This window comes from Martes martes (assembly GCF_963455335.1).
Source record: "Martes martes genome assembly, chromosome: 2".
NCBI classification, from domain to species: Eukaryota; Metazoa; Chordata; class Mammalia; order Carnivora; family Mustelidae; genus Martes; species Martes martes.
In genome coordinates this window covers 194,208,146-194,234,034 of record NC_137889.1, presented here as the reverse complement: position 1 = coordinate 194,234,034, position 25,889 = coordinate 194,208,146, and the positions used below count along the sequence as shown (strand labels likewise).

The 25,889-nt window shown below is 37.1% G+C and overlaps 1 protein-coding gene across 1 annotated transcript; it reads left to right on the top strand.

Moving 5' to 3' along the window:
- Positions 1–544: 544 nt before the first annotated feature.
- LOC308339094 (UDP-glucuronosyltransferase 2B31-like) lies at positions 545–23,072 on the top strand. The gene is made up of 6 exons (XM_080797480.1): positions 545–1,296; positions 6,268–6,416; positions 8,329–8,460; positions 10,345–10,432; positions 18,177–18,396; positions 22,564–23,072. Exons 1-6 carry the CDS (start codon positions 573–575, stop codon positions 22,841–22,843), a joined length of 1,593 nt encoding a protein of 530 aa, XP_080653606.1. The 5' UTR covers positions 545–572; the 3' UTR covers positions 22,844–23,072.
- The last annotated feature ends 2,817 nt before the right edge of the window (positions 23,073–25,889 follow it).

The following is a 25,889-nucleotide window of genomic DNA, read 5'->3' as shown; positions in this document are numbered from 1 at the left end:
TAAAAGTTCCCATTTGGGGTGACAAAAGGGCTCTAAAATTGATCATCATGGTGGTTGCACAATTCTGTGAAAATACTATGAACCACTGAATTGTACACTTAAAATCTGACAATTGTATAGCATATGAATTACATGTCAACCAAATTTTTATGAACAAAACAAAACAAAAATCTCTTGAACCATCATATCCAAGAAATAATATTCACCTGTAAAATAACTTTAATTCTTCTGTCACTGGGACTGCAGACAGTGACCTCTCACCACTGTCACTGACATTCTTCCAAAATATATTACATAAGACAGGTGAATTGCACATGTTAGGTCATTGGCTCTTAGCTAGATGATAGAACTTATAAGCATCAAACAAATATTAAACATTTGTGTACAGATGAAATCATCTGCCTGTACCCCTTTCCGTTTGCCATCCAAATAATCTGACTGTTCACATAATCTGTTTACTTTGAAATGTGAGAGTTATACTTTAACTTACTGAGTGATTTCTCCTTGACTATAAATACAAGCAATGGGACAAGGAAACAAGAATTTGCAAAGAAGCATTGCATTCCGCCAGGATGTCTACGAAGTGGATTTCCGTTCTTCTGCTGCTACAGCTGAGTTGTTACTTCAGCTCTGGGAGTTGTGGAAAGGTGCTGGTGTGGCCCACAGAATATAGCCACTGGATCAACATAAAGACAATCCTCGATGAACTTGTCCAGAGAGGTCACGAAGTGACTGTTCTGACATCTTCAGCTTCCATTCTTGTTGATCCGAGCAAATCATCTGCTATCAAATATGAGATTTTCCCTGCATCCATACTTAAAGATGATTTTAAGAATTTATTCAGAAAAATCCTCGATAGATGGATATATAACTTGTCAAGACATACATTTTGGACATATTTTTCACAAATGCAAGAAATGTTCTGGATATTTTCTGACTCTATTCAAAAGCTCTGTGAAGATGCGGTTTTGAACAGGAAGCTCATGACAAAACTACAAGAATCGAGGTTTGATGTCATTCTTGCAGATACTGTTGGACCCTGTGGTGAGCTGCTGGCCGAGCTACTTAAAATACCTTTAGTGTACAGTCTTCGCTTCTCTCCTGGCTATGAATTTGAAAAAAAAAGTGGAGGACTTTCTTTCCCTCCATCCTATGTACCTATTATTTTGTCAGAATTAAGTGATCAAATGACATTCATGGAGAGAGTAAAAAATATGATATATGTGCTTTATTTCGACTTTTGGTTCCAAACATTTAATGAGAAGAGTTGGGATCAGTTTTACAGTGAAGTACTAGGTAAGTCATATTTCTAGTTGGTGACACAAAGTCTTAATTCCCAGTGCCTAGGAAGGTGAGTTTGTATTAAGTCAGAGGAATTTGTCTTTTATAAATGAAATGATGAAAGGATAATATAAAATGATCTTCCAATCTCATAAATATAATGGAAAGACTTATATGACAGGACCAGTTCCAACTGTGTCATCCATTAGTGAGTACATTACACGCCAGGAATTCAATAACCACAAATTAAAGCACTAAGGATTTCTTGAAGCAATTACATATCTATTCATTGTATGTTTGTAATACTTAATTTTTTTTTTTACTTTTTTCTGGATAAAGTGTTTTAAATTTCCTTTGTTATTTATTAAATACAGGTTGACAATATTACTTTTGATATGCTTTACTTTTTAGAATAATTTTAAATGACAGCATATGGAGTCAAGATTTCCCAGATAACCCTTGCCCCCACACATGCATAAGGTCCCGCATTATCAGCATCCCCCACCAGAGTGGTACATTTGTTACAACTGATGAACCTACATTGACACATTATTATCCATCCAAAGTCTATAATTTATAGTGGAGTTCACTTTTGGTGGTGTATATTCTGTAGGTTTTAGCAAGTTTATAATGATATGTATACACCACTATTATATCAGAGTAGTTACACTGCCTTAAAAATCCTCTCTGTGGTGCCTATTTCCTACATATACATTTTACGTTACTTTTCCCATTTGAAAAAAAAAAAAAGGCATTAGAGGGGTTCCTGGGTGCTCAGTTGTTTAAGCGTCTGCCTTCAGCTCAGGTCATGATCCCAGGGTCCTTGGATTGAGCCCTGAACTGGGCTCTCTCTCAGCAGGGAGCCTCTGCCTCCCTCTTGCTCTGCCTGCCTCTTCCCCTGCTTCTGCTCTCTCTCTCTGTAAAATAAAATCATTTTTTAAAAAAGGACATTAGAAATTTCACTATCTTGATGAAAGCAGAGATGTTAATTGAGGAGTCACATATTTCTAGTACAACTATAATAGAGTATTGAGGATATTATTTCCACTTGTTTCCCTTTTTTAATTTAAAAATAAAAATGTTTTTTCATATTACCTGAAAGATTCCATCACAACTGGAAGAAATATTGGCTCTATCCCAGACTCAGGAACCTATAATAAGAATTTTCTAAGGATCACAAATTCTTTCATCAGGGCTTATAAATCATGATTTAAAGGCCTAAAATCTTGTTGAAGGTTCCACATACACATTAATAATTCACTTTTTTGAAAACTATGTTACTCCACTAAAGAAAGAATGAGTGAAAATTAATAGTGCACATATCTATTTCCATACTTGATGAAAATATTCCAGCTGTTATTTGATGTTATTTGCAAATATTATTTAATAATAATAATATAATAATATATTATAATATATAATATATATTATAATATATATTATAATATAATAATACAATATATATATATGTATCATACTATTATTATGCTCCTAATGTGAACTAAGGGCAATGATAAGTACAAGGAGTCAAGTCATACTTCAAAACTTCACAGTTTTCTTGGAAAATCTAGGATCAAGGGAATAACTTGCTATATTATAGAAATGAGACTGAGTACTCTAAGGAAGGAGTTTCCATTGCTTAATTGATTGGGGAGCTCAAATAATTGTTTACATTTGCATCTGTTACTTTTGCAGCATTTCAAAGGAAATAAATGTACATTTAATTTGATAGTGGCTTAGGTTTAATAATTGTTTATGATTGTGAATATACTACTGTGATGTTAAAAATGAGACTTACCATTGTCTTTCATATATACATATGAACAACATATATAAGTTTGTAAATATATATTTGCATCATTATACATATTTGTATCATATATGTGTTCTATTATCAAACTACAAATACTTTTAAACATTTTTCAATAAATTATTCCAAACTCCTTTCAGAAAATACCCTAGTATATTCACAATACATTACTCTCATTTCCTCTACCTGTTGCTTGTTGTAGGGTTTTTTAACTTATTTATTTATTTACTCTTATTTTTCTACCAAGTTTTAATATTTTTTAACATATAATGTATTATTTGCCAGAGGGGTACAGGTCTGAATCGTCAGTCTTACACACTTCACAGCACTCAACATAGCATATACCCTCCCCAATGTCCATAACCCAGCCACCCTATCCCTACCTCTCCACCCACCAGCATCCCTCAGTTTGTTTCATGAGATTAAGAGTCTCTTCTGGTTTTTCTCCCTCCTGATTCCATCTTGTTTCATTTCTTCCATCACTAAGCCCCCCCAAACCCTCACCTCTTCTCTCAAATTCCTCATATCAGAGAGGTCACATGATTATTGTCTTTCTCTGATTGACTTATTTTGCTTAGTATACTATCCTCTAGTTCCATGCAAGCCATTGCAAATGGCAAGATTTCATTTCTTTTGATGGCTGGATAGTATTCCATTATATATATATATATATATATATATATATATATATATATAATATCTTCTTTATATATATAAATATATATATATTTATATATATTATATATAATTATTATTATATTATAATATAATAATATATATATATATATCACATCTTCTTTATCCATTCAACTCTCTGCAAAAGCTTTTGATCTTGATAAATTCCCAATAGCTCATTTTCCCCTTGTTTCCCTTGCCTCTGGTGATGTTTCTAGGAAGAAGTTGCTGCGGCTGAGGTCAAAGAGGTTGCTGCCTGTGTTCTCCTCAAGGATTTTGATGGATTCCTTTCTCACATTAAGGTCTTTCATCCATTTGGAGTCTATTTTTGTGTGTGGTGTAGGGAAATGACCCATTTTCATTCTTCTGCAATTTTCCGTCCAATTTTCCCAACACCATTTGTTGAAGAGACTGTCTTTTTTCCATTGGACATTCTTTTCTGCTTTGTTAAAGATTCGTTGACCATAGAGGCGAGGGTCTATTTCTGGGTTCTTTATTCTGTTCCATTGATCTATGTGTCTGTTTTTGTGCCAGTACTATATTGTCTTGATGATGACAGCTTTGTAATAGAGCTTGAAGTCTGGAACTGTTATGCCACCAACTTTTACATTCTTTTTCAACATTCTGCCGGCTATTTGGAGACTTTTCTGGTTCCATATAGATTTTAGGATTATTTGTTCCATTTTTTTGGTAAAAAATCGATGGTATTTTGATAGGGATTGCATTAAATGTGTAGATTGCTCTAGGTAGCATAGACATTTTCACAATATTTGTTCTTTTAATCCATGAGCATGGGACGTTTTTCCATTTCTTTGTGTCTTCCTCACTTTCTTTCATGAGTACTTTAGAGTTTTCTGAGTATAGATTCTTTGCCTCTTTGGTTAGGTTTATTCCTAGGTATCTTATGGTTTTGAGTGCAATTGTAAATGGGATCGATTCCTTAATTTCTCTTTATTCTGTCTTGTTGTTGGTGTATAAAGATGCAACTGGTTTCTGCATTGATTTTATATCCTGACATCAAGTTTTAATTTTCATTTTAATTCTGGTATAGTTAACAGACTGTTATATTAGTTTCAGGTGTACAATATAGTTATTCAACAATTCTGCACATCACTCTGTGCCCATCCGAAGTGTTCTCCTTAATCCCTCATCACCTATTAAACCCATCCACTTAACCCACAGTGCCTCTAGTAACACAGTTTGTTCTTTAGAGTGAAGAGTCTATTTTATGGTGGTCTCTCTCTTTCTCTCTCTCTTTGTCTTTTGCTTTTTTGTTTGGATTCTTTTGTGTTTGGATTCCACATATGAGTAAAATCATATGGTATTTGTCTTTCTCTGATTGACTTATTTTATTTAGCATAATACTCTCTAGCTACATCCATGTCATTGCAAATTGTGAGATTTCATTTTTTAAAAAATATTTTATTTCTTTACTTGAGAGAGAGAGAGAGGGATAAAGAGAGAAAGAGAATCTGAAGTATACTCCACACTGAGCACAGAGCCCCACTTGGGGCTCCATCCCACGACCACTAGATCAGGACCAGAGCCAAAACCAAGAGTTGGATGCTTAACCAACTGAGCCAGCTGGGTGCCCCAAGCTCTCATTCTTTTTTTATGGCTGAATAATATTCATTATATAAATATACCACTTCTTCTTTAGCCATTCATCAGCTGATGAGCACTTAAGCTGTTTCCATAATTTGGTTATTGTAGATAATGCTGCCATAAACATTGACCCCAATGTTTCTGTATCCCTTTGAATAAGTATTTTTGTATGCTTTGGGTAAATACCTAGTAGTGCAATTGCTGAATCAAAAGGTACTTCAATTTTTAACTTTTTGAGAAACCTCCACACTTGTTTCTTGTGGCTTTGATTTTAGCCATTCTGAAAAATGTGAGCTGATATCTCATTGGAGTTTTGATTTGTATTTCCCTGATGATGAGCGGTGTTGAGCATCTTTTCATGTGTCTTTTGGTCAAGTGTATGTCTTCTTTGGAGAAATGTGTGTTCATGTCTTCTATCCTTTTTTTAATTGGATTATTTGGTTTTGGAGTATTGAGTTGTATAAGTTCTTTATATATTTTGGATACTAACTCTTTAGGGTTTTCTATAATATCATGCCATCTGCAAATAGTGAAAGTTTTGCTTCTTCCTTACCAATTTGAATGGATTTTCTTTCTTTTTGTTGTCTGATTGGAATAGCCAGAACATATAGTACTATGTTGAATAAAAGTCATAAGAGTGGACATTCTTGTCTTGTTCCTGACTTTGGGGGGAAAGCTCTCAGTTGTTCCTCATTGAATATGATAGTCACTGTGGGTTTTCCATATAAGGCCTTTATTTTGTTGAGGTGTGTTCCTTCTAAACCAACTTTGATGCGAGTTTTTATCATGAATAGATGTGTATCCTTGTCAAATGCTTTTTCTGCATATATGGAAATGATCATATAGTTTTTCTCCTTTCTCTTACTAATGTGATGTGGTTTTTTTTCCCACTTCAGGAAGACCCACTACATTATCTGAGTTAAGGAGGAAGGCTCAAATATGGCTCATTCGAACCTACTGGGATTTTGAATTTCCTCGCCCCCTTCTACCAAATTTTGAGTTTGTTGGAGGACTCCACTGTAAACCTGCCAAACCCCTGCCTAAGGTAACTGATTCCTATCTCTTTTGTTTTATTTGCTCTGAGGCATTTAACCAGTATTCTACTTAGAAATATCATTCCTCGACAAACCATAAAAGACTCAATCTCAAAAAACAGACTGAGGGTTGCTGGGGGGAGGGGGGATGGGAGAGGGTGGTGGGGATATGGACATTGGGGAGGGTATGGACTATGATGAGTGCTGTGAAATGTGTAAACCTGGCAATTCACAGACCTGTACCCCTGGGGATAAAAATACATTATATGTTTATTAAAATTTTAAAAAATTCAGAAAAAAAAAGAAATATCATTCCTCAACAATGTTTGCTTGTCCCAACAATATCTGCAGTCAAATCCAATGTTCACTTGCTGTCACTCCAACATTTACAAAATTCCTCATTTGAGATCCCAAGCCTTGACATCTTAGAGCATTAATGGGTTTGCTTAGCCTATGAGAACAAGTATTTTCTGCCACACACCAAGGCTGGATAAAATCTCAGTAAAGATCATTAGGGGAGGGATGCCTGGGTGGCTCAGTCACTTAAGCGGCTGCCTTCTGCTCAGATCATGATCCCAGGGTCTTGGGATAGACTCCTGCTTTTGGCTCCTTGCTCAGCAGGAGCCTGCTTCTCCCTCTGCCTCTGCCTGCCACTCTGCCTGCTTGTGCTCTCTCCCTCTGACAAACACATAAATAAAATCTTAAAAAAAAAATCATTGGGGAAACATGGTTTTCAACATAATCAGCATAGAAAAAACTACATTTTGTATATAATAAGGACCACAAATTCTGCATATTTAATAAGGACCAAATTATTTCTACCACTTATACCTGAAAAATATTCATAGCATAAAATTGCAAAATAATTCTGTTAGTGTATAAGATGATACTTTATGAAAGAAAGCAATAAAGTAATATGTTTTAAGTTGATATTGTACCTTTAAGATGTAAGAAAAACAAGCATCCCTTACTGAATGATTTTATGGTCTCTTCAACATCTCATTGTCCACCTTTATATTGGTAATAACATGAAACTAAGATCTTATTTGAGGGTTAACCTAATACCAATTTTGAATGCAAAATGTTTACATTTTGTTACGTGTATGGTACGTGTATGGTAACTTTCTCAAAGTCTAAATCCTGAGGTAAAACTGGCGAAAGTTCTATTCAGTCTAACACAAGTGTCCAGGGACAGATAAATCCATAAATATAATGTATTTACAAATAATGGAATATTAGTCATAAAACAGAAGAAACGTTGAACACATACTCTAAAGTGGAAAAGCTCCAGGATGTTACAGAAAGGGAAAGGGAGCAATCACAAAAGACAGATACAGTATGATTCCACTGATATGTGAGGTATGCAGATTAGTCAGATTCATAGAAATACAAAGTATAATGATGGTTGCTAAAGATGGTGAAGGAGGGAATGAGGAATTGTTATATAATGGGCACAGAATTATAGTTTAGCAAGATGAAAAAGTTCTGGTGATTGATTACCCAGCAGTGCAAATATAGACATTATTGACTGCATACCCAGGAATAGTTAAAATGGTAATTTTTTTGTGTATTTCACCACAATTTAAAGATAAAAACAGACATTACTCTGAAACTCCTGAAACTATTTGGTATCTCTCTTTCGCTGTTTGAAGATTTTTTTTTTTTTGAGATTTATTGATTTGAGAGAGAGATGGGGGATAGGGGAGGGGAGCAGAGGGAGAGAGAGAAGACCCAGCAGATTCTCCACTGAGTGTAGAGCCAGACTCAGGGCTCAATCGCCCAACCCTGAGATCACGACCTGAGGTAAAATCAAGAGTCAGATACTTAACTGACTGAGCCACCCAGGCACCCCTGTAGAAATTTGTTTAATAGTATTTGCTGTGGTGTTCCTCTTTTGTAACGGAACAAATTTTTTCTTCACAGGAAATGGAAGAGTTTGTCCAGAGCTCTGGAGAAAATGGTATTGTGGTGTTTACACTAGGGTCTATGGTCACTAACCTGCCAGAGGAAAAAGCCAATGTGATCGCATCAGCCCTTGCACAGATTCCACAAAAGGTTAGATAAAGTAACTGAGTCCTATGCAACTACTTAGTGAGTGTTAAACTGTGTAAAGAGTTTGTTTACCGTTTCCTTCATGGCATGGAAACCATGATGATAGCTCCAATTTATCTCAGATATGAGCAAAATATACATGGCAGATGGTAAAGTAGTACAGAAGGTGTTTTGATAATAACTTTGGCATTAACATTGAGATCAGAAAGAAATACATTTAGGAGATACAGTGTAACGTTTGCTATTATAATGTATCGTGGGCAGATACAGAAATCACCAAATTCTGCCCTGTCATTCCCTCCTTCTCCTTACAGGATTTCCAAGGGCACTGAAAAACACATAGATGTTCTCGGAAAGGAGTTGAATTTCAACAGTTATGTTAAGCAGGAACTAATAAAAGTCTGAAAACTCCATGCAGTTTATGCTCATGGGGTAATCCAGGTTTCTTTTCCTCCCACTAAATTTTTGAGAAAAGCCTACTCAGTTTACTGTTCAGAGAAAGGGTGGCCAAGGCTCACCAAGCTATGTTTTGGCAACCACCCAGCCTAAGTGATTCAGGGAAAGAGAAAAACTGACACAAATGGTGGAGTGGACTCTGTTAAGAGTAAAATAAATGAAAAGGGAGGAGATGAGTCCACCCCTCTAGGTGACCCTGTACTTAGTAATATGTGGTTCCAAAAGGACTTTAACTTAGCAGAATAGTAACTCCTCCTGATTAAGGAAGGAAATGGAAATATATTAAGGAGTCAACCAGAAAAAAGCCTAGGAAGGGAAAGTTTCAGGTTCCTCTTTTTACATAAAATATAGTGGTAAATTATTTTCCGATATATAGAAAACACCTGGAGTATTTGGGTGTTTGTGACCTACTTTTTGGTTTACTGATACAGTTTCTCTTTATGCTAATGTTCGCTTAATATCTAAAGTTACTTGAACATTTGCATAACAAATATGTGTTAACCAGTGTAAACCATCATCCAGTTTCTGTGGATTCCAGGGGAATTCTGAAATCAATCTATTTTGGTACTGGGAATGGAGATTGCTTGGATATAGAACTCATATTAATCCATGCTATCAATGTTTTGTACTGCATCACTGAAGGGTTAACAATCAGTTAAATAAAATGTAGCATCATCACAGTTTGGGATGTCTTTCAACAGCTGCACTTTTATTTCTGAAGTTCCACTAGGCTCTTCTTTGTAACATTTAAAGAATTTCCAAATCAAGAAATAGTAATAATAATCAGGATTCATGTAAAAAATTACCTTTTTCTTGGAGGTAGTGCCTAATAATTAGTAATGTAAAAGAAAGTATATGTACTAAGAGAAGTTATTTATATTAAAAAATCTCTGGTAAGCAGAAATATTTATTTCTCACAAACAACAGATTGCATACTTAGCTTTTTTGTATATCAAAAGATGTAAAATTCTAATAAAATAACATATGGAACAAGTGGATATACATGACCTCCCTCCTGTAACACTTCAAATGAAATAAATAGGTAATATTACATTGGAAGATGATAGCAATTATAATAGATAAAACAAAACAAATGTGTAAATCTTAGTAATTTCCAAGTTGTTTGCACTAGATTTATAACTACCTAAACATTTCTTAAATACTTATATTTGTCACTGTTAATCTCATTTGTCTAATCTCTATGTGTGAAACATCATGATTACATTCATACCTGATTGAATATAAAAGTAAATTAAAAATGTGGGTATTTTATTATACCAGCATTTTGGTAGTCTCATTTTTAATATTTTTGTCCTTATTTGTATCAGTCAGTGAAAGAGGTCTAACTAGATTATCTCTTAATTTCTTAAAATTCTAATATGCTATAACTTCAAAGTTTCAACTCATGAAATAAGGGATTTTCTTTAACAGGTTCTATGGAGATTTGCTGGCAAGAAACCAGACAACTTAGGACCAAATACTCGGCTCTATGAGTGGCTCCCCCAGAATGACCTTCTTGGTAAGAATCTGGAGAACACTAAATTAAAACTAATGCTAAACAAAATGATAAGAGTTATCAAGAAGCAAATTGATTGAATATTTATTATTGAAAAATCCCAAAACAAATCTTACTTTCCTTACATTTATTTTGCAGTGCTAGGGGGACAAAGATCAGATACGGCATGTTATTATACACAGTCACATTCCTTATGGCCAGAATCAAAGTATCTTTATTTCAGGTGTAATTACTTCTCAAGGGTAAATTTTTTTAAATTTTTAATTTAAATTCAAATAGCCAGCATAGAGTGCATCATTAGTTTCAGTTGTACTGTTCAATAATTTATCAATTGCATATAACACCCACTGCTCATCACATCAAGTGCCCTCCCTAATGTCCATCACCCAGTTACCCCATCCCCCATCCACCTACCCTCCAGCAACCCTTAGTATGCCCCTAAAGGGACAAACCATAGGTTTGTCTCCCTGTATGATTTCTTTCCTTTCTGTCTTCCCTCCTTCTCCTATGATCCTCTGTGCTGTTTCTTATATTCCACATATGGGTGAAAGCATAAGATTATTGCCTTTCTCTGATTGACTTATTTCATTCAGCATAATACCCTCCAGTTCCATCCCTGTCAATGTAAATGGTAAGTATTCAACCTTTCTGATGGTTAATATTCCATTGCATAAATATACCACATTATCTTTATCCACTCCTCTGTCTGTGGATATCTCAGCTCTTTCTACAGGTTGGCTATTGTGGACATTGCTGCTATAAACACTGGGGGTTATAGCAGTGCTGCTTCAGGTCAATACATTTGTATCTTTGAGGCAAATACCTAGAAGTGCAATTGCTGGGTCATAAGGTAGCTCTGTTTTTAACATCCTGAGGAACCTCCATGATAGTTTTCAGAGTGACTGCACCAGCTTGCATTCCCACCAACAGTGTAAGAGGGTTCCCCTTTCTCCACATCCTCACCAACATTTGTTGTCTCCTGTCTTGTTAATTTTAGCCATTCTGACTGGTGTAAGGTGGTATCTCACTGTGGTTTTCATTTGTATTTCCCTGATGCCAAGGGATGTTAAGCATTTTTTCATGTGCCTGTTGGCCATTTTCATGTCTTCTTTGCAGAAATGTCTGTTCATGTCTTCTGCCCATTTCTTGAGTGGATTATTTGTTTTTTGGGTGTTGATGTAGTTCTTTATAGATCTTGGATATCAGCCCTTTATCTAATATGTCATTTGCAAATATCTTCTCCCATTCGGTAGGTTGCCTTTTAGTTTTGTTGACTGTTTCCTTTGCTGTGCAGAAACTTTTTATCTCGATGAAGTCCCAACAGTTCATTTTTGCTTTCTTTCCCTTGCCGTTGGAGACATGTCTAGCAAGAAGTTGCTGTGGCTGAGGTTGAAGAGGTTGCTACCTGTGTTCTCTAGAATTTGGGTGGATTCCTGACTCACAGTTAGGTCTTTCATCCACTTTGAGTTTATCTTTGTGCATGGTGTAAGAAATAGTCCAGTTTCATTCTTCTACATATGGCTGTCCAATTTTCCTAGCACAATCGATGGAAGAGACTGTCCTTTTTTCATTGGATATTCTTTCCTGCTTTGTCAAAGATTAGTGGGTCATAAAGTTGAGGGATCCTTTTGGGGTTCTCTCTTCTTTGCCATTGATCTAAGTATCTCTTTTTGTGCCAATGTCACACTGTCTTGATGATTACAGTTTTGTAATAGAGCTTGAAGTCCAGAATTGTGATGCCACCAACCTTGGTTTTCTTTTTCAACAGTCCTTTCTTCAACATTCCTTTCAACATTCCTCTCTCAACATTTCTTTTTCAACATTTGGGGTCTTTTCTGGAACCATACAAATTTTAGGATTATCTGTACCAGCTCTTTGAAAATTGTTGATGGTGTTTTGGTCAGGATTGCACAGATCGTGTAGATTGTTCTGGGTACCATAGACTTTTTAACAATATTTATTCTTCCAGTCCATGAGGATGGAATATTTTTTCACTTCTTTGTGTACTCCTCAAATTCTTTCACAAGTATTCTGTAATTTTTAGTGTACAGATCCCTTACTGCTTTGGTTAGGTTTATTCCAATGTGTCTTATGGTTTTGGGTGCAATTTTAAATAGGATAGACCCCAATATTTCTCTTTCTTCTGTCTCATTCTTAGTGTAAAGAAATGCAACTGCTCTCCGCGCATTGATTTTATTTCCTGCCACGTGGTTGAATTCCTCCATCAGTTCCAGCAATTTGGAGATAGAGTGTTTGCGGTTTTCCACATAAGGTATCATGTCATCAGCGGAGTGACAGTCTGACTTCTCCTTTGCCAATTTGAATGCATTTTATTTCTTTTTGTTGTCTGACTGCTGAGGCTAGGACTTCCAGTACTATGTTGAACAAAAAATGGTGGGGGTGGGCATCCCCGTCATATTCCTGACCTCAGAGGAAAAGCTCTGTTTTCCCCCCCATTGAGAATGATATTCACTGTGGGCTTTTCATAGATGGCTTTTATGATGTAGAGATAGGTTTCCTCTATGCCTACACTGTGGAGAGTTTTAATCAAGAAACATACCGTGTTTTGTCAAATGTTCTTTCTGCATCAATAGAGAGGGACATATATGGTTCTTGCCCTTTCTTTTATTAATGTGATGTATTACACTGCTTGATTTGTGAGTGCAGAACCACCCTTGCAGCCCAGTAATAAGTCTCCCTTCGTTGTGGTGAGTAACCCTTTTAATGCACTGTTGGATCTTATTGGCAAGTATCTTGGTGAGAAATTTTGCATCCATATTCATCAGGGGTATTGCTCTGTAATTCTCCTTTTTGGTGGGGCCTTTGGTTTGGAGATCAAAGTAATGCTGGCCTCATAAAACGAGTTCAGAAGTTTTCCTTCCATTTCTATTTTTTGAAACAGCCTCAGAAGAATAGGTATTATTTCTTCTTTAAATGTTTGGTAGAATTCCCCTGGGAAGCCATCGGCTCATCTCTATTTGGCTGGGAGATTTTTTCTTACTACTTCAGTTTCCTTCCTGGTTATCAGTGTGTTCACATTTTCTATTTTTTCTTGTTTCAGTTTTAGTAGGTTATACGTTTCCAGAAATGCAGCCATTTCTTCCAGATTGCCTAATTTGTTGGCATATAGTTGCTCATAATATGTACTTAAAATTATTTGTATTTCCTTGGTGTTGATCATGATCTCTCCTCTTTCATTCATGATTTTATTAATTTGGGTCCTTTCTCTTTCTTTTTGATGATGTGGCTAGGGATTTATTGATATAATTAACTCTTTGAAAGAACAAGCTTCTAGTTTCATTGATCTGCTCTACTCTTTTGGTTTCTATTTCATTGATTTGTGCCCTAATCGTCATTATTTTTTCTTCTGGTTGGTGTAAGGTTTATTTGCTGTTCTTGCTCCAGCTTCTCTAGTTTTAAAGTTAGCTTGTGTAAGTTGAGACCTTTCTAATTTTTTTTGAAAAAGGCTTGCATTGCTATGTACTTCCCTCTTAGGACCGCCCTTGCTGCATCTTAAAGGTTTTGAACAGTTGTGTTTTCATTTTCATTGGTTTCCATGAAACTTTTTTTTTTTAAGATTTTATTAATTTATTTGACAGAGAGAGATCAGTAGGCAGAGAGGCAGGCAGAGAGATGGAGAGGCAGGTTCCCTGCTTGCAGAGCAGAGAGCCCGATGCGGGGCTTGATCCCAGGACCCTGAGATCATGACCTGAGCTGGAGGCAGAGGCTTAACCCACTGAGCCACCCAGGCACCCCTCCATGAAACTTTTTAATTCTTCTTTAATTCCTGGTCGACCCATTCATTCTTTAGTAGAATGCTCTTTTACCTTCAAATGTTTGAGTTCCTTCCAAACATCCTCTTGTAATTGAGTTCAAGTTCAAAGCATCATGCCCTGAAAATATGCCGGGGATACTCCCAATCTTTTGTTATGGGCTGAAAAACAATTTGTGACCCTGTATGTGATTTATTCTGGAGAATGTTCCATGTGCAATTGAGAAGAATGTGTATCCTGTTGCTTTAGATGGAATGCTCTGTATATATCTGTGAAGTCCATCTCATTCACTGTGTCATCCAAAGCCCTTGTTTCCTTGTTGATCTTCACTTAGATGTCCATTACAGTGAGTGGGATATTGAAATTCCCTATTATTATATTATTATCAACGTGTTACTTTAATTTGATTATTAATATATAAACCACTGCTCTCACGTTAGAAGGATACATATTTATAATTGTTAGATCTTCTTGTTGGAAAGACCCTTTAATTATGATATGGTGTTTCTCCTCATCCCTTTCTACAGTCTTTGCTTTAAAATCTGATTTTTGTGATATGAGGATTGCCATCCCTGCTTTCTTTTGATGCCCATTAGCATGAAAAATGGTTTTCCACCCCCTCACTTTCAATCTGAAGGTATCTTTGAGTCTAAAATGTGTCTCTTGCAGACAGCATATTGATGTGTTTTGCTTTTTTAATGTAATCTGATACCCTGTGTATTTCAGTTAGTCCATTTAGCCCATTTACATTCAGAGTAACTATTGAAAGATATAAGTTTAGTGCTATTGTATTACCTGTAAAGTCACTGATTCTGTAGGTTGTCTCTGTTCCTCTCTGGTCTATGTTACTTTTGGACTCTGTCTTCACTTAAAGAATCTCCTTTAATATTACTTTCAGAGCTGGTTTAGTGATCAGAAATTCCTTGAGTTTCTGTTTGTCCTGGAAGCCTTTGCTCTCTCCTATTTTGAATGACAGCCTTGCTGGATAAAGTATTCTTGGTTTCCTATTTTTCTTATTTAGCACTCTAAATACATCATGCCAGTCTTTTCTGACTTGCCGGCTCTCTTGGATAGGTCTGCTGTGAATCTAATGTCTCTACCTTTGTAGGTTATGGACCCCTTGTCCCAAGCTGCTTTCAGGATTTTCTTTTTGTCTCTGAGATTTGCAAGTTACATTTTTATGTGTCAAGGTGTTGACCTATTTTTATTGATTTCCAGTGGTGTTCTCTGTGCCTCCTGGACTTGAATGCCTGTTTCCTTCCCCAGATTAGGGAAATTCTCAGCTATGATTTGCTCAAATATGCCTCATGGACCTCTCTTCCTCTTCCTCTGGGACCCCAAAAACTCTAATATTATTTTGTTTTATGGGATCACTGATTTGTCAAATCCCCCCTTTTCACCCTCTGGGTCCATTAGTAGTTTTTCTTGCTTTGCTCTGGCTTCCTTCCTTCCTATCCTTCATCTTGTCTTCTATGTCACTGACTCTCTCTTCTGCCTCATTTACCTTAGCTGTAAGAGCATCCATTTTAGATAACATCTCAGTTAAAATATTTTTAATTTAAGCCTGATTAGATTTTATTTCTGCATGAAGAGATTCTCTAGTGTGTTTTATGCTTTTTTCAAGCCCACTTAGTAACTTTATAATCATTATCCTGATTTCCAGCTCTGGCATTTTACTTATATCCATTATGATTATATCTGTGGCAGAGAGAGTCACCTATGGTTCTTTCTTTTGCTGTGATGTCCTCCTTCTAGTCATTTTACCCAGAGAAGAATGGAAGAATGAGACAATAAAATAAAAAATATCAACCTCGAATCAAATGAAACACATACTAGACAAATCCAAACAGGTCAGAAACTAAAAAGAAAAAAAAAAAGGGGGGGGGGGAGGGAGATTATAATCTCCCAGGGGGACAAAACATGGTGATCCACTCGGTTCTGGGTGTATTTTGGTTTGTTACAAGACACTAAATCCCAAAACTGTAAAGAAAGCAAAACTCATATAAACAAAAATAAAATTGAAACAGTGAAAGGAAGCTAAAAATGAAGAATAAATCTTTCAAATATAAATTAAAAAAATGAAAGCTAAAAAAATACTTAAAAACAAAGAATTGATAAAATAAGAAACCATTTGGGGTGCCTGGGTGGCTCAGCCACTTAAGCTATTGCCTTTGGATCAGCTCCTGATCTCCAGATTTTGAGATCGAGCCCTGCATCTGGCTCCCTCCTCAGCATGGAAACTCCTTCTCTCTCTCTTTCCCTCTGTGATTCCCCCCTGCTTGGTCTCTCTCTCTCACACACATATAAACAATATTTAAAAAAAAAAATAAAACAAGAAACCTGTTGAAAAGGAAAAAAAGAATAAAAAAACAAGAGATTTTAAACTGAAAGTTAAATGACTCTTGAGAAAAAACTCAATTCCATACAATATTTTCTCCCAGTGCTGTAGTTTCATAGTCCTCTGTGCTCCAAAAACTGGGTGTTCCCTGTTGTTTTTGATGGTCTCCTAGGAGAAGGGCCAGCTGCACTGATTCTGAGGTGTCTTTGCCTGGGCAGATTTGCACAACACCTTGCCAGGGGCTGGGCTCAGTGTAAGCTTTCTGATTTCTCTATGTGGCTTTTGGTCACTGAAGACCCTCTGTGCCTCTTTGGAGGATGAAAATAAAAATGGCTGCATGCCGGTCTCCAGCCCTGGAGCTGAAAGATCACAGCCCCTTCTCTTCAGCAAATCTTCAGGGATAAGCAGTTTTCAGTTCGGTGTGTGCCCAACTGCAGACATGTGTGGTGTGCACCCACACTGATCCTCCCAGGGAAAGGTGGAGGGCCACCACATTTCTGCCCTTTGGAGATCCCACACACAGAGAATGGTCACCCGATCATGGTGCAGTTTGCAGTTTATGAACTGAACTGAGAGCCCCCTCCCTGTCTCACTGAACATAACTGGTTTCTCTCCTCTAATGGATTGGGAATTCTACAGCTCAGGCATCCCTGTTCCTTCCGTGACCCCAGGGATCCTGAGACCACACTGTTCCACCTAGGATTCTGCCCCACTTGGCCACCTGAGCACCTTTCAAGCAGGGACATCTCTCCCTGAAACAGACTTCTAAAGAGTCTGAATTTGCCCTCCAGGGCTAAATTACTTTCTGGTGGCCAGCTTAGGGACGCTCCCTCCCCCTACCATTTGTCTTCCGAATATACCCTCAGATTCATTTATCTGCACCTCCCACCTTGCAAAAAGTGCCCACTTTTCTATTTGTAGAATTTCAGCAATTCTTTTCTTACATCTCAAGTTGAATTCATAGGTGGTCAGAATGGTTTGATAGTTATCTGGCTAAATTCAGGGACAAGATGAAATGAGGTCCCTTACTCTTCCACCATCTTGCCTCTCCCAATAAATTTTTAATAACTAAATGGATCATCACTTTGTCTCCTGATTTTCCCACTTTATTCCTATCTTCTCATTCTGCATGGGTATTCACTGCTAATGAAAAATTATTCCCACTGACTCTACACTTTCTCCAGGAAAACACCATAATCTTTTTCATGAAGTCATAACACATTTCATGATAAAGTGCAGTCTTTCTTTCCCCTGACTTGAACCACCACTATCATACTTCCTGTTGCCTTGACACTCTACATGTTAAACTCAGTGGCTTTACTGTTTAAGAGAATATGTTCTAATATGCCACCTCCTTTTCTTTTCTTTTTTTGTTTTTTGCACATGCTATTCTCTTTCCAGAATTTTCCCCTTCAATCTCTCTGTTCAGCCATCTTGTAACCATTTTTCAAGTTACAAATACCAACTCACATTTCACTTACTTATCCAGGAAATTTTTGCTCTTCTTGCTCTGGGATCTAAAAGACATTTTAATGTCATTTCATATATATTGTATTATGTGCCTTATGTTGCTAAACTCTCTTTTTTTCCCCTAAGAATTATAATTACTAATGCGCTGAGATTCATCCAATCCTAGGTCATCCAAAAACCAAAGCCTTTGTAACTCACGGTGGAACTAATGGCATCTATGAGGCGATCCACCATGGGATTCCAATGGTGGGCATTCCCTTGTTTGCGGATCAACCTGATAACATTGCTCACATGAAGGCCAAGGGAGCAGCTGTCAGTCTGGATTTCCACACACTGTCTAGTACAGATTTGCTCAATGCATTGAGGATGGTCATTAATAACCCTTCGTGAGTAATATAATTTTTTTTCATTAATAGTATTTAGAGATAGGTTCTTCTATCAATGATGACTGTGCCTTTCATCCTATATTTAAGAAGCTAATTTTGAAATTTTAATATGTATAACTGATCTTAAACCTACCTTTATTTTCAACCAGACATTTATTCCAAAGTTGCTTTTTAACGGGCTGCAACAATTTTCTATATGGGCAAATGCAAAAGTTATATATGGAATTGTAAGAACACGTGTTTAAAAATATGATAGACTTCCTAAAATGAAAGAATGAAGAATTTGCAGTTGCATAAAAGAACTTTCAACTCAGCACCAAAATTTCCAAAACTATAAATCTTTTTGCCCAAGAATTAATTTTGGTTTTTATTTTAATATATTTTATAATATGGGATGTATGTACCATAATATTTAAAGTACAAAAATCAAACACATGTAGTATGTTACAGAATTATGAAGCCATGACTATAATCCAAGTATGGGACATTTTCATTAACCCAAAAAGGAATTGCATATGACTTAGAAGTCATTTCCCATTCCTCTTGCCTTAAGTAAACAATCTACTTTCTGGCTCTCTTAATTGCTGTATTCTGGATATTTCATACAAATGGAATCATACAATTTATGGCCTTTTGCACATGGCTTCTTTCACTTGGCATGTTTTCGAGTTTCACTGATGTGGTAGTTTTGCATTGCTGAATAATATTCTATGGTATGGATATACTACAATCTATTTATTCATTCATCAGTTCATGAACATTTTGGTTATTTCCACATTTAGGAATTATAAATATTACTACATATGCTATTGTGTGAACAAAATTTGTCACTTCTTTTGGAAATGAAAGGAAATTTTTGGAAATTCTTGGAGTAGAATTGCTGGTCACATGTTAACTCTGTAAAGAACTGTCAAATTGATATCCAAATGAGATGCACCATTTTACATTTCCACCAGCTGAGTATGGGAGATCCAAGTTCTCCACATCATTACCAACACTTGTTATCATCTGGGTTTGGGTTTTTTAAAGATTTATTTATTTATTTGACAGACAGAAATCACAAGTAGGCAGAGAAGCACACAGAGAGAGAGGGGGAAGCAGGCTCCCAGCTGAGCAGGGAGCCTGATGAAGGGCTCTATCCCAAGACCCCAAGATCACTAACTGAGCTGAAAGCAGAGGCTTAACCCACTGAGCCACCCAGGTGCCTCTATCATCTGTTTTATTCTAGACATCCCAGTGGGTGTGAAGTGGTCTCTCTTGCACTCTTAATTAGCATTTCCCTTGTAGCCCAAGTTATTAATCATCTTTTCATATACTAATTGCCATCCATGTGTCCTCTTTAGGGAAATGTCTATTCCAATACTTCGATAAGTTTAAAATTTGATTTTTTGTCTCATTTTATTAAATAATTTTTTGTGTTATGAATATAACACATTAACAGATAGATGATTTGTTAATGTTTTCTTCCATTCTGGTTGACTTGATTTTTCACTTTCCTGATTGTGTCCTTTGAAGACAAATCTTTTTAAAGATGATAACACAAATAAAGAAATTTTCTGTATTGCACAGGAAAATAATGTTTGGGAATTTGTAGTGCCTAGCACAGTAACCCCAAATTCAGTATTTGTTACTACTATCAGTATTAATTTTATATTAGGAAGGTATCATCTAAAGAAATACCGAAAAATGTATTATCGAGAAGAAAATGGTAGAACGATGAATTAATAAAATACTTTAAATAGATAAGAAAGAAAAAGAAATATAAGGCAGGTTGGAGAAATAGAACAGAAAATAGAGAATAAGACAGTAGGTAAAAATATAAATATGCCAGCACTTACATTAAACTTAAACAGATTACATAATTTAAAGACGAAGTTTGTCAGAATGCATTTTAAAAACTATATAATGTTTATAAGACATGTTCAAACAGAAACGTAGAAGAGGATTTTAAGTACAAAGGTAGAAAATGATCTATTTTAGCAGTAACCATTTAGAAAGATGTTGTGCCTATATGACTATCAGACAGTACTCCAGATTCACTAACAAAAATAAAGATACATATTTCATAACGATACATAGACTGATCTGTCAAAACAACACAAATTAGTAACTGGTGACACCTACGATGAAAATACCAAAATGCAGCAGACATAGACAAAAGAACAAACAAATACACAACTCTGCAGTCATAATATTGAGTTTTCAAACATCTTTCTCAATAACATAGAAAAAGAAGACAAAAAAAGAAAGAAAGAAGAAAGGAAAAAAGGAAGGATGGATGGACGGAGAAGATTCTGGAATGACTAAATTCCTGAATGATTTAAAGGATTCAATTTGATATATAACCTATCCAACATACATATACATAATAATATATAAAACAACAGAGAATACATATATTTCAAGAATGGAATAGGTACTGGAATTAACCATATGCTGGGCTATACACCAAGAGTAAATTTGGAAAATATAAATCATCAACAGTATACTGTCCAGCCTTACAGGAATTCACTTAGAAATTGTCAAAAAGAGGGGCACCTGGGTGGCTCAGTGGGTTAAAGCCTCTGCCTTCAGCTCAGGTCATGATCCCAGGGTCCTGGGATCCAGCCCCATGTCGGGCTCTCTGCTCAGCAGTGAGCCTGCTTCCCTTCCTCTCTCTCTGCCTGCCACTCTGCCTACCTGTGATCTCTGTCTGTCAAATTAAATAAAATCTTAAAAAAAAAAGAAATTGTCAAAAAGAAAGATAACAGAAACATCTCTAAATTTTGGAAATTAAGCAATATACTTCTACATAATTCAGTCAATAAAGAAATCACAACCCTAAATAACCTTCTTCTCTGCAATTCCACTTTCACATTATATACAAACACAACTGTATAAACATGTAAATCTAAAGAAATACACAAGATTTTTAGGACAGCTTTAGTAATAATGGCTAAAAAATTGTTCATACAAATGTCCACTGATCATTAAATGAAGAAATACTCTGTGGTATTGCCAAGCAATGGAATGCTATACAGTAATAGAATTAACTGACAACTGTTAGACAAAAGACAAAGGAAATGAGTGTTATCTTATTATTCTGATACATAAATAATAAAAGCTAATCTATGACGACTTAAAGGGTCAGAGAAGATGGGATCCTTCTGGGTAGCGTGTAATACCCTATATCAATATCATAGTAGTAGGTGTATTATTACATCCACTTCACAATTATATTCTAGCTAATTTTGAATTGAGGAGCTATTCAGTTAAGACCATGTGCATTTTTCTTTTGTTATATATTTAAATGTTATTATGGAAAATATGTTTTTGAATTCTAGGTTTCAAAGAGCAGCACACACATGCACGCACACACACACATCCCAAATGTCTAAGGGTGCTTTGATAGTGTTACCCAGAAAAGCCTGAGATGGAACACAGAGCTTGATAGATTATCAAGATGTAGGAGCTGCTTTGGAGTGTTGCAGGGAAAAGTGTCCAGCAGAGAGACAGAAAGTGCAAAGGTGCTTAAGTGAGGACATGTTTGGCAACTTCAGTGAACTCCTAGCAGGCCTTTATGCCTACAACAGAGTATACATGGGACAAAGTGACAGGAGGAGAGGTTGCTGGGGGGCTGTATCTGTAAGATCCTATAGTCCAAAATCCATAGCTGGATTTTACTCTAAAGGTAATGAGAAGCCAGTTGGAAATTTTGAGCAGGGAAGTGCCATGATCTGATATCGGTTTCAAAAATCAGACTGGCTACATGATGGAAAATGAAGAGTAGAGGGTAGAAGAGTGGAGACACAGGGACCAGTGAGGTGGCATTTTACTTACCATGACACAATTCCCTTTGCTGCTTCATGAGATCATGCTATAAGTGCATTCCCACCATCTCATTTACAGCTGTGACAAGGGCCCATAGCATTTTCTCTGTTAGAAAAGGTCAAACTATCCTCACTGCACTTCCATTTTCACTTCTTAGAATAGTTGGTGATGGGAAAATTCCAATTTATATGCCAAATCTCCAGTGCGGACCCAAATAAAAAAACATACTACTTCTGTAATTCTATGACATGTATTTTGAATCACTTGTATGGCACTTTTCAAAAACCTTTCATGGGAATTATACGATTAGGCAATGAACTTCCTTTCAGTGTCGGTATCTTTATGTTTCTGCTTTAGATACAAAGAGAATGCTATGAGATTATCAAGAATTCACCATGATCAGCCTATAAAGCCCCTGGATCGAGCAGTCTTCTGGATAGAGTTTGTCATGCGCCACAAAGGAGCCAAACACCTCAGGCCAGCCTCCCATGACCTCACCTGGTTTCAGTACCACTCCTTGGATGTGATTGGGTTCCTGCTGGCCTGTGTGGCAGCTGCTATGTTTGTCACCACACAGTGTTGTCTGTTTTGTTACCGGAAGTTTGCAAAAGCAGGGAAGAAGGAAAAAAAGGAGTAGTTACATCTGGGGCCTCAAGCTGGTATGTCTCATAAATGGGACTCATCCAGTTTATTCCAGCAAGAAGTTGTGATAGAAGGTTTCTTCCTCCTGTGACAAAATGACCTTTCGCAACTTAGCTTCTCAGAACAAAATCTGTTTTCAAGGGATTTACAGCCTATTTAAGAGTTAGAAATGTCATGCCAAAAGGAAACTGGGAAAAAATGAATAAAATAAAAATAAAACTGTATGGGTATTTATCGAAACTTATTATTCTAAATCAAAAGTCATCTCCCTCCAAAAATTATTGATCTTAACTGTGTTTCAAACATTGGGTATGGACACAAGAACATTATGAAAGCTATTCACAATATCTCTATTATTGTGCAAATACTCAGAATATGTTAACTTAATTTGGGGCCAGAATTTTGTAGTTTTCTCCTTCACTAGAGAAACGACAGGTAGTTAAAATTGTGTAAAATGATTTATTTGTCCATTTCGTTTTGGGAGACCACTAATTCTCCACAGTAAGATCCACCCTCAGCATCACTCCTTACCTAAGAACAGTGCAAGCTCGTGGGTTTCATCCAGCTTGTCACTTCCCAGCAGAACGTAGGTGAATTTAGAAGTCTAACACCTACCCCTTTCCTATTATAGAACTGAGCTGTCCAACTGGTTAAGCTTCTGACTCTTGGTTTCAGCAAAGGTCATGATCTCAGGGCGGTGAGATCAAGAGATCAAGCCCCAGAGTTGGGCTCTGGGCTCAGCAAGTAGTCTGCTGAAGGTTATCTCCCTCAGCTTCTCACTCCCCCTGTTCTGGGGCACTGTCTCTCCAAAATAAAAAAAATCTTAAAACAAAACAAAACAAAAGCAAAACTGAGCTATTTATGACAGACTTCGTTTCATTAGCTTATTCTCTTTACCTCACAGTCCTTTAAAAAGATTCACCTGGTGGCTTCCACGGTCATTCTACCCTTTGATAATGGCTGGAAAGTCTCACTTGTAGGTTTGATAATAGAGGACACGCTCCCTGAAGGAACTTAGTGAGCATTCACTCTTACTCTCTCCTATTGAGAGGGAAGAGGTTGCCAAGCCTACCAGGGAGGGAGTCATCACCGTGTAGGCTGAAGAGGCCCATTAGGAGGAGTACCTGGTCCCCTGAAGCAGAGGCTGGTGGCCAGAGTGTGATGACTGGTTCTTGTGGCCCAGAAGGATGCCCTGGGTGGATGTGAGATGTGGCTCCAAAGCCTACAACAAGTGCTGCCTCAGCTTGGCATGTCCAGCAGCGCCACCTGGAGGTAGCCTCCGTGCTAGTAGTGGGTTGTCATGGAGTTGGCTGCCCCAGACCTGTTCCAGTCCTCGGCAACCCAGCCGAGGCCCCCTGGGCCCTGTGGACTACGACACAGAGGGAATGAACAGCCTGGCCTGCCAAGTGCTACATCGCAGGCAAAACTCGGCCAACCCAGTATTTACAACCCCAGCCTGGCTGTGTGCCTCAGTTCACCCAAAGGTGTACATGCCCTACATGGTGCTTAGCCAGATGCCACTATTTCTAGTCTGCGACTGGGGCATGTGGCTGATTGCACAGATGACAGCACATTCACTACCTGGAATATGTCTCCTATGTGCTAGGCACATGGCCTCTGCTGTGGGCCACTTTTCTGAGCTTAGAGGGTCCAATCACAGCCCACCACTCCTTCAGTGGGCCTTGCCACGGCTTCGTATTCCACCAAGCAGCTCCAGCAAAGACTGGTGACCAACCGTGCAGATAAATGTCTGGGTACTAGGTGCCATTACTGAGATCCTTGGCTGTCTGTAAGCTCTGAAAGGGTTCATGGATGACCGCAGGCCTGGGCCTCTCTTGACATGGCAGCCTGATCTTCTCTGATGCCTTCAGAGGACCCTGCTGCTGTATTGAGCTGCAAAGCCACAATCCCACATGTGGCCTGCAGGCAGCAGCCCACTGTGAAGCTCTCTATGGCTCCTGAGCCATGGCTAACATATACCTAAGGTCAGCATGTTGTCTGATAAGACATTCTTTGGCTTTTATTTCTACTTCAAGTGGTAGAATATATCCTACAGAAATAAGTGTTTAAAATGCAAATTGTTTTACTTATCTGTGAAGTGGTCATTATAGTAAATATTCTTAATTAATGCCAGAATGATATAATTACTACTTAGCAAGCCAAGGAAACCACCTTTATATTCTGTCAGTTTCTCTTACAAATGGTTGATTTTTTTTTTTAATTAGCTTCAGGGTCCATCTTATGTTGAACACATATAACACTTTATTTTATGGCCAGAACCCCAAGTACAATATTGAAATGAGATGGAATTGTGACCATACTAATCTTCACAATCTCAGTGAAAACCTTTGACTGTTTCACCAGTATTGCCTGGTATTGCCTTACTGTAGGAAACTATTCCATCAAATTAAGGAAATTCCCTTCCACTAAAAAAGAAAAGAAAAAGAATCTGAGAAAACTGTTTTTATGAAGTATAATGCAGAATGAGGCTTTCAAATAAAATTTTTTTGAAAGATTTTATTTATTTATTTGACAGAGAGAGAGATCACAAGTAGGCAGAGCAGCAGACAGAGAGAGAAGAGGAAGCAGGCTCCCCACTGAGCAGAGAGCCCAATGTGGGGCTTGATCCCAGGAACCCAAGATCATTACCACAGCCAAAGGCAGAGGCTCAATGCACTGAGCCACCCAGGCACCCTCAAAAAAAAATTTAAACATACTGTTAACCTTGCATTTCTACCTCTAGGAATCAGTCATGTAGAATTATACATGCACATGTTTATGCACCGCATATTCCTGAAGTACCTAAGTATCTATCAAACATACCTCCAACGAAAGACATAACGTATACAGTAGTTACACAGAAGAGTTTGTTACAGACAATATTGCTGCATGTTCCCCACAACACATTGCTAAATGAACAAGTTCCAGAAAAAACACAAGCATGATACTCTCTTTTGGAAATAAAATAAAATACACGTAAATGTGTACAAACACAAAAGAAACATTCTGAAAGAACACCCAGAACATCAAATGATGTTAGA

What these genes read in the sequence shown, in the direction of transcription:
- LOC308339094 (XM_080797480.1), top strand. Translation starts at nt 573, where the DNA reads ATGTCTACGAAGTGGATTTCCGTTCTTCTGCTGCTACAGCTGAGTTGT. An exon ending in GTTTTACAGTGAAGTACTAG is followed by an intron (nt 1,297 to 6,267) that starts GTAAGTCATATT and finishes TTCCCACTTCAG; the next exon opens with GAAGACCCACTACATTATCT. An exon ending in ATGGTCATTAATAACCCTTC is followed by an intron (nt 18,397 to 22,563) that starts GTGAGTAATATA and finishes TTTCTGCTTTAG; the next exon opens with ATACAAAGAGAATGCTATGA.